Source organism: Chlamydomonas reinhardtii, chromosome 12, assembly GCF_000002595.2.
Source record: "Chlamydomonas reinhardtii strain CC-503 cw92 mt+ chromosome 12, whole genome shotgun sequence".
Taxonomy (NCBI): Eukaryota; Viridiplantae; Chlorophyta; class Chlorophyceae; order Chlamydomonadales; family Chlamydomonadaceae; genus Chlamydomonas; species Chlamydomonas reinhardtii.
Genome location: NC_057015.1, coordinates 7,095,792 through 7,106,561, shown reverse-complemented (window position 1 = coordinate 7,106,561; position 10,770 = coordinate 7,095,792). Strand labels below are relative to the sequence as shown.

Here is a 10,770-nt window from a genome sequence, read left to right as displayed (position 1 = left end):
AGGGGATGATGTGATATTGGGGTCACAGTTTACCCCCATGACCGGCTACACGCACATACACACATACGCCCCTTGTGCTCTGTAACACACGCCCCAGGCACGGTAACGATACGACAGGTAACACCGCTCGCGGCCCTCGTGGTGTCGACCCCTCCCCCTGTGCTCCCGAACACACGCACCAGCAGCGGCGCATAGCCGGGGTCTGCCGCGATGGCGTCCTGGCAGCCGTCGTGCAGCGTGAGTTTGGACAGGATGCGGCCGGCGTTGAGCACCACCTCAACCTGCCCGCTCAGGCAGCTCACGGCGGCGCGCAGCGCGGGAAGCACGCCCGCAGCCAGGAAGGCCGGCGCGTTCTGTGGGGGTGGGGTTACATTCATGATTAATTAAGAGGTGAAGGCGTAGTGGGGTGGGGGTTCGGCGGGGGGGGGGTGTAGATACCAGCCCAAAGCAAACCGAACCCAATGCAAAAGAGGGAGGAGGTGGTGGTGGTGGGTGTTTGTGGGGTTTGCAGAGTCCAGGAGGTATGTGCTGAGGGGCGTGGGTGTCGGTGAGGACAGGGGCGGGGCGGGCAAGGGCGTATGGACGCTTGACGGATACCCCTGCTGCTACATGCTACTGCCCCCGCCGCCGCCTGCTTCTATTCTACAGCTGCTGCCTCACCTGCGCCGGCACCGCCAGGTTCCTCAGCACGCCGCTGGCCTGCACCGCCACCTGGCCGCACGACTCCGCCAGGGCCTCATCACCCGACTTGGCCTGTGTGTGTATGTGTGTGTGTGTGTGTGGGGGGGGGGTTACATTCATGATTAATTAAGAAGTGGAGTCGTAGGCAGGTACAGTTGCAGCGTAGACGCGTGGGGGGGGGGGGGGGCAGCAGGTGAGCCAGGGACAGGAGGGGATGGAAGCAGCAGGGGCAAACAAGGGAGCAGGCGGCATGAACAGGGCGAAGGCACGTATGCCGCCCGTGTTGACATCAGGCCGTGGCGGGCAGGCCGTGTGAGCCTGCTCTGACGCCCCAGAGCGCGCTCCCCCCACACACACCGAGGGGCCCTCCTCCACCCGCGTTGCCCCCCGGCCCTCCCGGCCCTCTTCTACCCGCCCTAACCTCCCTCCCCCTCCCCCTCCCTCCCACCTGCTCCGCCAGCTGCTGCAGCAGCGCCGCCAGCACGTGCAGGCCGCCCAGCTTGACCAGCGCCTTCTGGTTGGAGGGCTCGCTGGAGATGTTCTTCAGGCAGCCGTTCATGTACACCAGGGGCTGGGAGGGCAGGGGCGGGGGCGGGCAGGGGTCCGGGCGTGGGGTTCAGGGTAGGGTTTCGAGCAGGGGGCATGACGACAGGTCAACAGGTAGCGTGACCTATGCCATCGCGCCTTAGGGACGGCATGTGGTGCCCGTTCCAGCCTTTCCGAGCACCCAGCAACAGTCCTCTCCTGCCGCAATCCGTCCAACCCCAAACGTTAACCCCCGCTTTGCTCCCTGCCCATTCCCCCACGCCCTCTCCGCCCTCCTTCCGATCACCGAGAACCCCCTCCCCTCTCCTCCCACCTCCCTCTCTCTCCCCACCCCGTCTACCACATCCTTAACTTATAATGAGTGTAATCCGCCCTCCCATCTCCCCACCCCTCCCCACCTCGTGCATGTTTGCTGGGTTGCTGCTGCCGCGCGCGCTGGCCACCATGATGTGCCCGGTGTGCACCAGCGGCTCCAGCAGCCCCTCGCGCCGGAACAGGCCGTCGTTGCCGCCGTCCTTGCTCAGCCGGTATAGCAGCTTGGCGGTCTGCAGCAGCGGCTGCCGGCTCTTCACCACACGCAGCACCACCGCGCAGGCCTGGCGGTGCGGGGATGAGGGGGTTGCATTGGATTGGTTAAGCAGTGAAGGCGTAGCCAGGAACAGTAGGGGGTTGTGGAGTTGCGGCTGTGTGCCCCAAGCTCAGCCCAAAGAAATAGTCCCAATGGTCAAGGAATCGTCGGGGAGGGGAGGAGCAGGGGAACACCCGGCACAGGTTGGGGGGGGCGCGGATGGGTGTGGCGGGGTCGCACAGCACATGGGTTGGCATATGTTAGCGCACCCACATTGGCTATAACGCAATGCCGCCTTGCTCAGCACACGCGCCAGCAGCTCGCCCCCCAGGTCCCCTTCCCCAGCCCTCCCGCCCCTCCCCTGCCCCCCTCATGCTCATTACGGCACCAACTAGCCATGCCTGCCACACACCCGCCCCACACCATCTCGTGCTTTGCCCCCCCCACCCCACCCCAACCTGTACCGCTTGTCCAAGCATCCTTGCGATCCCCCCCCCTGTTCCGCACGCTGGTCTACCGTCTACCACTTCCTTAACTAGTCATGAATGTAACCCCCTCCCCCCCCCCCGCCCCCTCGCCTCCCCGCCCACCTTCATGAGCAGCTCCGCACTGCCGCTGTCCATGAGTCGGAACACGTGCTCGCTCACCGCCTCGCGCAGCGTCAGCGCCACCCCGCCCGCGTCCCGGAAGCCGCTGCCGGCGCTGCAGGCGCTGTTGAGCCAGGCGCTCGAGTGCTCGCGCCGCCGCACCTCCTCCACCAGCCCCACCAGCCGCCCGGCGGCAGCACACAGCACCGAGGTGGCGGCCTTGCTGCTGATGGCGGCGGAGAGCTCGGAGAGGACGGCCTCGATGGAGGCGCGCCAGGCCGCGAACTCCTCGCTGGATCCCTCCGTTGTGGTGGTGGTGGAGGTGGGTGCGGCGGAGATGGGTGCGGTGGTTGGGGCGCCGGAGCCCGAGCCCGAGCCGCCGCGGCTGGGGGAGGCCATGGCCGCAGGGGCGGCGGAGGCTGAGGCGGCTGCGGAGCGGTGGTGCGCTGCTGGTGCCGCGGCTGCCGGTGCCGCCGCCGCCGCCGCCGCGCCGTGCTGTTGCTGGTGTTGCTGGTGGTGGTGGTGCGAGTGCTGTTTGGGGTGGTGGTGGTGGCCGGCGTAATCGTTTTCGTCGTCGTCCGAGTACTGCGCGAATGCCGCCATGTCCAGGACCTGAAGGAGGCGGTGGGCGTTGCATTGCTGATTGATTAAGAGGCAGCGAACTTGTTGCCAGGCACATTGGTACAGCAGGGGCCGGGGGTCCATGATGGCGGCGTAGCCGAGGGTGCATGCCACGGGTCACCGCACACGTGGGGGCACCGGGAGCATGTGCCCGGAGGCCTTGCCGGTGCCGCCTGAAACCTCAAGCACGCCTGCACAGCCTCGCCTCCTAACCCGGCCCGCTCCAATTCGGCCCTAGTCCTCTGTGTGCCCCCAACCTGTCCGCCACCTCCCAGCTCCCTCGCACTTGCCAAATGCCCTCCCCTTTCCCCAACCCGCTCCTCCCCCATCCGCTGCTTCCAGCCTTCCCTCCCGTGACTGTCCCCAGGTCGCCCTCGACCCCAGCCACCCACCCACCCACCCACCCACCCACGCCTCCACCCGCCCACCTTCTGCAGTTTACGTCTTCTCGAGTGATTTAACATGCATGGAACCCACCCGCCCAACCCCACCAAAGCCCTCACCTGCGCCCCGTTGCCCAGGTCCTGCACGCCGGGCGGCGGTCCCGCGTACCGCTCCGTGATGGGGTCCATGTCGCTCAGCGCCGCACTGCCCGGCCGCCCGCGGCTGGTGCCCGGCCGCGGCGGCAGGTCGTCATTGCGCCGCGGGTCTAGCAGCGGGCCCTCGCCGCCGCCGCCGCCGGGGGCATCCAGGCCGCCGTAGCCGCCGTAGCCGCTGTAGCTGTACTCGGGCGCCAGGGTGGAGGTGGACGTGGTGGTGTGGTGGTGGGTAGAGGAGGAGGAGGAGGAGGCGCCGGGGCCGGGGCCGGAGGGAGAGGCGAAGCCGCTGGCGGGGGGCAGTGTGAGCGAGGCGGCGCGGCCGCCCGCGGCGGCGGTGGGGTCGGGCGGCGCGTGCGGGTGCGGGTGGGAGGCGGAGCCGGCGCTGGGTCGCGGGAAGCTGCGGGGACGGGTGTCGTGGCGGGGTTGTGGGGTGCGTGGAAGGCGGCTGTCATGTTGCATGCCCAGTGGGTAGTAAGAGAGAGGCGAAGGCGGAGACGGAAACGCCAGGAGGCAGGGGCGGGCTGCTGGGCACATGCAGAGCCGCCGGCCCAGCCTACGCATGCCAACAGCTAGCCACCCAGCCGTCCAGCCCCCCATCCAGCCGCGCCATCCCACCCCACCACCCGGCCAGCTAACCCTGGCGCCTGTGAGGCACATGACAGGCACAGCAGCTGGGCCTCCCTCCCGCCTCATGTGGCCCACCCAGCCATATCCAGGCCTGCCGCGCCCCGCCCACTCTCCGCCTCCTCCCCCCCGCGCACACCCACCTGAAGTCTCCCTCCACACCGCCGCCGCTCATGCCCATGTTGGCCTTGAGGCTGGCCACCGTCTCCGCCGCCGTCTGCCGCCCGGCGCGGCCGCCCCCCGGCGCCAGCGTGGCCTCCAGCCCCGGCAGCGGGCTGGGCCCGAGCCTACGCAGCCAGGAGAAGAGACAGACACACACACGTGGCATACACACAGGGGGTTGCGCGATTTCCGGTTGGTAAGACCGGCGGCTCACCGCAGCGATTATGCGAGGTAACTTCAGGTAACATCCGTAAACCGTCGCTTTGCGGCATCGCATACACTGTCTTTGCGCTATGTTTTCCTTGTGCTCTTTAACACGTGGCATACACACAGTGTTGCAGTCGGCAGGAGGGCATGCGCCCAACACGGCGCGCGGACGTCAGCACGCGGGTCAGGCTTGCCCCCTCCCAGCCCGCATGCCCCACGGCGCCGGTGACGGCACCGCAAGTGGCAGGCCTCCCCTCCGTTTTGCATGGACAGCCACCCTACACCCCGATTAAATAGGGGCAGCAGCCCTCTGCCGTCGCCAGCACTCGACCGCACTCATTTACATGCCCACGCCCGCACCCACACGGCCACCTCGCCCACGGCCCGCACCGTGAGGGCTCCCGCTCTGCGCCGGATGGCGCCTTCCGCAGCGCACCGCCGCCGGACGTGTCTGCGTGTGTGTGTCAGGCAGAGTCAGTAAGTTAGCCCGCCAGGCGACACAAGATGAGCCTGCTAGTTGACACACATGACGCGAGTACCATCCGGCCCCAGTGGCATCAAGACCAGCATGAGGTCGCCCCCGCAGCCGGCTAGGCCACTCCTAGTGCGCAACTGTGCCCCGAGAGCAGCGACCTAGAGATGCAGCACGCTCTACCCAGCGTGTGCTGTCTGTCACTCGGACAGCCAACTGCCGCGGGCAGTTCAGCGGCCGCGACATGACTTGGTCGGGGCCCGAGGCTGCACGCCCCGCCCTGTCCCACACGCTGCGACCGCGACACGACCGCGACGGTCTTACCCAGCCTCCCCGTTTCCAGCTTCGGCAGCGCCAGCTTGGGGCCCGCGCCATCCTGGTAGAACGCTTTGCTGCGGTGTACACACACATGCGGGGCACGACCGACACGACTGAGCCCGCTGTGGTGCCGGACAAATTTCTGGTAGTCAAGATCCACTGTACACACCTTCCAGACACAGAGTAAGAGGTGGAAGGCCGGTTGCTGGGGTCGCCGGAGGAGAACAGCTGACGACCGTAGTCCGCTGGGGTCACCGGGCGCGTTGGCTCCTTCAGCGACGCTCTGCAGTTAAGACATGATTTGTTTTGACGTCACTTGCGGCTGCCAGACGCGTCTATTGTTCGTCAAGAATGGAAATTGCCACCCGACGCACTTGGCCGCGCGCACAACCGAGACCGGTGCATTTCCACGTAGTTGAAAAGGGTCATCTGAGGACCCTGAGGCCCCTGCGCGCGGAGTGGGCATTTAGTCGCGCTAGCTGCGAAGGCAGGGGCTATTGAAAGTCTCGTAGCTCAATCATGTTTGGTTCATGCAATTTTATAGACTTCGGGATTCATGTGACGATATTACAGCGCAAATGGTGTTCCCGACTTCCCGAACGTGCATGTTGCTCCCGACTGCCCCGATCCCGCGTCTGCGACAGTTTATTGCATAAGCAAATCCAGTGTGTATTGTTTGAGCGTCAAGTAAACGCCTCAAGACACTGTCATAGGGACTTGTCCCTTGGACCGCTCAAACAACTCTCTTCGCCCCACGCGACTTGCCCCAGAACTCAAACCAACCGCAATCTTTGAGGTTATAAACTGCACGCTGTATCACATCTTGCCAAACCCTTTGCGGGAACTGAAGCCCGGTGAGAATGGTTCGGCCAGCTGAGCGCGAGGAGGTCGTCCTCATCACCGGCTGCAGTGATGGAGGCATTGGTGCGTCGGTGGAGGTGGTGCGTCTCAGGCTGTGACGTATCTGGCCGTGAACCGGGGGACGCAGGGTGCTAGGGCGCCGTAAACACAGGTGCCAACCGCCAGCACGCATCAGTGGGTTCTTGGCCCCGCTCTTCGCTTTAGCGCCCCTGGCAAAATCGCACGCGCACAATCACAGCTTTAGCCACCTTAGCAACGTACTCTGCGTTGCCCATCCTGCATCCAAGCCCTGCCCGAATGCACCTTCCCGTCCGAATCCTCGCCATCCCCCCCCCCCACGCCAGGCGCCGGCCTGTGCGCCGCCTTCCACGCGGCTGGCTGCACCGTGTACGCCACCGCCCGCCGCATCGAGTCCATGTCTGGTCTGGTGGCGGCGTGTCCGGGCGTTAAAACCCTGGCGCTGGACGTGACGCAGCAGGACTCGGTGGCGGCGGCGGTGGCGGCGGTGCTGCGGGAGGCGGGGCGCATCGACGTGCTGGTCAATAATGCCGGCATGGGTCTGGTGCGTCAGTCCCTTGGGGGGGCTTGCAAGTACCAGCCCAAAACTAAACGAAACCAAGCCAAGCCAGCAAGGGGGGGCTGTTCCAGTTCCATGAGATACGGAGCACACTGGGGTTGAGAGGAAAGAAGGAAAGGAAAGGAGGAGACAGCAGGGGTAGGAGGGAGAGGGGGAGAGGCGGGAAGAGGGACAGAGGCAGCGATAAGGGTGCAGGCGGACGAGGGGCGCGACTCAGGGTGTGTAACTGCTGGTGGGGGGTAGGGTGGGGACAGCCATGCGTGCGCACATGCGCGGGATCGCCGGCTGCGGCCATGTCGGGTATCAGACCGCCTGGTGTACACATGTGCGAGCAGCGCCGCCCCCGCCCTGTGCCCCTCCGCCTGCAGGTGGCCCCGCTGATAGAGGTGGACATTGACAAGGCCAAGGAGGTAGGGCGGGGAGGGAGAGGGGGCCCGGGGGCAGGGGGCGTGGGTGGAGTGGGCATGGGTTTCAGCATCCCATGAGACAGCAAAAGCAACAAAGAGAGAGGGCAAGCGACCGTACCGGATGAGATGCACGCGCATAGAGCGAGGAGGAGAGGCAAGCCGAACCTAACCCTAAAGAGTACGAAACTCCCCTATCACCAAATAGCTGTACTTGTTGCTCCCTGCAACCCCTTATCCCCTATTCCCCCACCCCTCTCCCTCAGGTGTACGAGGCCAACGTGTGGGGGCTGCTGCGGGTGTGTCAGGCCGTGGCGCCCGCCATGGCGCAGCGCCGGACCGGGACCATCTGCAACGTAGGCAGCGTGGTGAGTGGCGGCGTGGTGGCGCCCGGGTCATCGTGTTCAGTGTCCTTTGTTACGGTACTCCAGACTAGCCGTTGGGGTTGCAGATCGCGAGTTGTGGGGGCCGGCGGGCCGGGGAGTTGGTGTGGAATTGAAAAGGTAGCCGGGACTGTAACGTGAGCGTGGCAATGGGCGCACGGGGCCGCGTGAAGCATGGGGGGTCATGGCATTTCCATGCACAAAGGCCGCGAGACTGTGTGCGTACCTAGGGGCCAGGGGCAGTAGTAGGGGCGCTAGTGCTGCGTGTTGGGCGAGATGGAGCGATGTGTATGTGGTGCTAGGGCTTTGGACGGGCGCCCCGCACGCCATCTCCGCTGCATCCGCGTCCACATCCGCAGCCCGTGCATGTCGCATGCCGCTGCACCGCCCACCCCTCGCTCTAGTCGGGCCTGGAACACACTCTTCCCCTCCCGCACCGACGACAGCGACGTGTTTGTTGGCGCTTCGACTGCGCTCCGCCGCTTGCAACGCCAACGCGCTGCTTTGAAGACCGGCCCAGCCCCATCCCAGCCACTGTTGCGGTGCATGCGCGCCTGCACACATGCAGTAGTACGCAAGGGGGGCATGGTCGCCGCATAGACGCGCCAAAAGCGACCTGCGCGCGCTGCCACCGGCTACCTCCTTGCACGCCGCACGTCGCTCCCCCATCCACCGCCTGCACCTTCACTGTGTCCAAGTTTGTCACACACTACCCCTCCCAGCCGCCCCGCCTCTTTCTCCTCCTCCTCCGCGCTGCGTGTCCCCCCCAGGTGGGCTACTTTGCCACCCCCTGGGGCGCCATCTACTCCTCCTCCAAGGCCGCCGTGCACTCGCTCACAGACGCAATGCGGCTGGAGCTGAAGCCCTTCGGCGTCAAGGTGCGCCTGACAGCTGCTTAACCAGAGCAGAGGCCTCCTTCACGCATCCGCATGAGAGAAGGGTAGCGGCTGGGTGCGTGTGGTTGCGCAAGGCGGAAACCGCTGGAACCGCTGTGTCCGTATGGCAGCTGCGGCGGCCCCGTTGTGAGAGGCAGTGAGGGTGAGCGTCCGAATGTCTGCAGGTGCTGCTTCAGCGCAGTGCACGCGCGGCGTCGGCCCTCTCCTCGGTGCTTTTCAAACCCACATTCCAGTGCACACGCACCCTATCGCGCACACACACCTGCGGGCTTCCATCGCGTGTCCTCTCAAAACACACACACACACACACACACACACACACACACACACACACACACACACACACACACACACACACACCGTGGGGTTACAGGCTTATCGCGGGTAAGTATGACTACCTGGGTGACGGCAACCACGCGACGCTCGGTAAATTGGTAGGTATCCGTAAGTAACTCCGGCGTCGTCTGGGCGGGCTTTCGTTTCGTTTTTTAACACACACACACACACACACACACACACACACACAGACACACACACACACACACATGGTGTGCACACACGGCTGCAGGTGGTGCTGCTGGCTCCAGGCGCCGTACGCTCCAACATTGGCGAGAACAACCTCAAGGTATGTGGGGTTAGCTGTCAATGTGGAAAACAGGATGGTAAACACCACCGGTTTGAGGGTATGGGTGGGGGTACACTGGGGCGTGGGTGGGACTCATCCCCCCGAACTGCCGCATTACCTACGGTATCCTCATCTTCCGCCTTCGCCGCCCCTCCGCTTTCCGTTTGCCACCTTGCCCTCGCCGCCTTGCACCCTCGCCCTCCCTCCCACACACACATATACACACACACCCTTGTGCTCTTTAACACACATACTCCACGCACACACCCTTGCGCCCTCGCACCCGCCCACCCGCCCAGCGCTTCGAGGACCACTTCAGCTCCATGTACGCGCCCTTTGCGGAGGCCATTCGGCGCCGTGCCACTCTGAGCCAGCAGGGCAACTCCATGCCCACAGAGGTGTTTGCGAGGCAGGTGGTTGCCACGCTGCTGGGCTCCAGCCCGCCGCGGCACTTCTCACTGGGCGGCTTCGTGTGGTGAGGCGGTTGGGGGAGGCGGGCGGTTGGAAGTGGGACCGCGGGCGGGGAAGGCGGTAGGCAGGTGAGAGCAGGATGGGCTTCACATTCCCATGAGTAAGGCGCCTGCACGTTGGACCCCCGGGACCCGTCATTTACAAACCGATTGCCGAACTTCTTAGTGAACTTCCCAGTGCCAAAACGCAAAACCGCCGGCGACTGCAACAGGCCAACATCATGGCCCTCCCTACCCCCCCCCTGCCCCTCGTAACCGCGCCGGCTCCGGTGGCAGGCTGACCCAGTTTGCGCTGTGGTGGCCCATGTGGCTCCGTGACTGGATGCTGGCGCGCCGCTTCCAGCTGAATGTCGCGCTGCCGCCGCCGCAGCAGCAGCAACAGCAGCAGCAAGAGCAGCTGGCGGCCTCCGGGGCGGTGGATAAGAAGGCCCAGTAGGAGGCGGCAAAGCGCTCGCATGCGTGCAGTTGGGGTCCAGAGCTGGAGCAGGAGCGGGCAAATCAAGTCAGGCAGCAATTGAGTGGAGTTGAGTGGAGTTGAGCGTTTCTTGAGTTTGATGGAGCAGGTCACGACACTCACGAGGCATAAATGACTAACATGTGGAGCACGTGCCGGCGGGGATTCCCCAGGCACAATTAAATATATGTGCTGATGGAGTGTGATGTGAGAGATGCAATGCATGTTGAGCTTCAGATTGTTCAGGGATTGCATGGCGTGTGTCATTGGAGGTCCAGGTCTGTGGGTTGCAGGATGCGTGGGACGTGTAGGAAGTGTCTTGCGGAAGGTGCATGTAGTGGAACATTGTATATTCAGCCAGACTGCCGGGAGGTCGGGGTTGAAAGGAGGTGGGCGAATTGTAAGCAGGTTAGCAGGGTGAATGGAGTCGGTGATGCGGCGGCAGTGGAGCAGGCTGTGGAGCGGCGATGCATGATGGCACAGAACACTTGAACCCTTTCAAGCCGCCAGCAGCTAACCGCGTGACGCTCAAGGTCTCAACTCTCAAGTGCTGGTGGCCTGGTGGGTAAGGCACCTGCTGATGGGCCCTGGACCTTGCAGCCACGTCCACGGCACTGGGCATGTCGCCGGACGGGGCCCCCTGACCACAAGTGGCCCACGGGCTAGGGCAGACGGTACCGGTGTGTGCAGGTGTGTGCAGATCAGATAGCCCCTTGGCCTCTTCCACCGGCGAAGTATACCCTATGTGGCCTGTCAGCACGCTCGTCATCGGAGC

At 64.8% G+C, this 10,770-nt stretch overlaps 2 protein-coding genes across 2 annotated transcripts in view; one reads left to right on the top strand and one right to left on the bottom strand.

Moving 5' to 3' along the window:
* CHLRE_12g559300v5 (uncharacterized protein) overlaps positions 1–5,866 on the bottom strand; it is an 11,232-nt gene extending 5,366 nt beyond the window's left edge. Inside the window, exons 1-11 of the mRNA XM_043069148.1 lie at positions 5,700–5,866; positions 5,495–5,608; positions 5,332–5,399; positions 4,926–4,986; positions 4,310–4,453; positions 3,507–3,939; positions 2,386–2,994; positions 1,626–1,823; positions 1,130–1,252; positions 661–753; positions 180–353 (exon numbers count right to left, since the gene is read on the bottom strand). Of these exons, the coding sequence (XP_042918856.1) occupies positions 180–353; positions 661–753; positions 1,130–1,252; positions 1,626–1,823; positions 2,386–2,994; positions 3,507–3,939; positions 4,310–4,453; positions 4,926–4,986; positions 5,332–5,399; positions 5,495–5,608; positions 5,700–5,791 (2,109 nt within the window). The 5' untranslated portion in view covers positions 5,792–5,866. The remainder of the gene's footprint in view (positions 1–179; positions 354–660; positions 754–1,129; positions 1,253–1,625; positions 1,824–2,385; positions 2,995–3,506; positions 3,940–4,309; positions 4,454–4,925; positions 4,987–5,331; positions 5,400–5,494; positions 5,609–5,699) is intronic.
* A 110-nt stretch (positions 5,867–5,976) lies between these two features.
* Positions 5,977–10,712, top strand: CHLRE_12g559350v5 (uncharacterized protein). The gene is made up of 8 exons (XM_001702784.2): positions 5,977–6,249; positions 6,531–6,748; positions 7,132–7,173; positions 7,434–7,535; positions 8,321–8,428; positions 9,015–9,071; positions 9,371–9,546; positions 9,818–10,712. Exons 1-8 carry the CDS (start codon positions 6,186–6,188, stop codon positions 9,975–9,977), a joined length of 927 nt encoding a protein of 308 aa, XP_001702836.2. The 5' UTR covers positions 5,977–6,185; the 3' UTR covers positions 9,978–10,712.
* The last annotated feature ends 58 nt before the right edge of the window (positions 10,713–10,770 follow it).

Coding starts and splice junctions, on each gene's coding strand:
- CHLRE_12g559350v5 (XM_001702784.2), top strand. CDS start 6,186: ATGGTTCGGCCAGCTGAGCGCGAGGAGGTCGTCCTCATCACCGGCTGC. Junction 6,749..7,131: donor ATAATGCCGGCATGGGTCTG/GTGCGTCAGTCC, acceptor CTCCGCCTGCAG/GTGGCCCCGCTGATAGAGGT. Junction 9,072..9,370: donor TTGGCGAGAACAACCTCAAG/GTATGTGGGGTT, acceptor CCACCCGCCCAG/CGCTTCGAGGACCACTTCAG.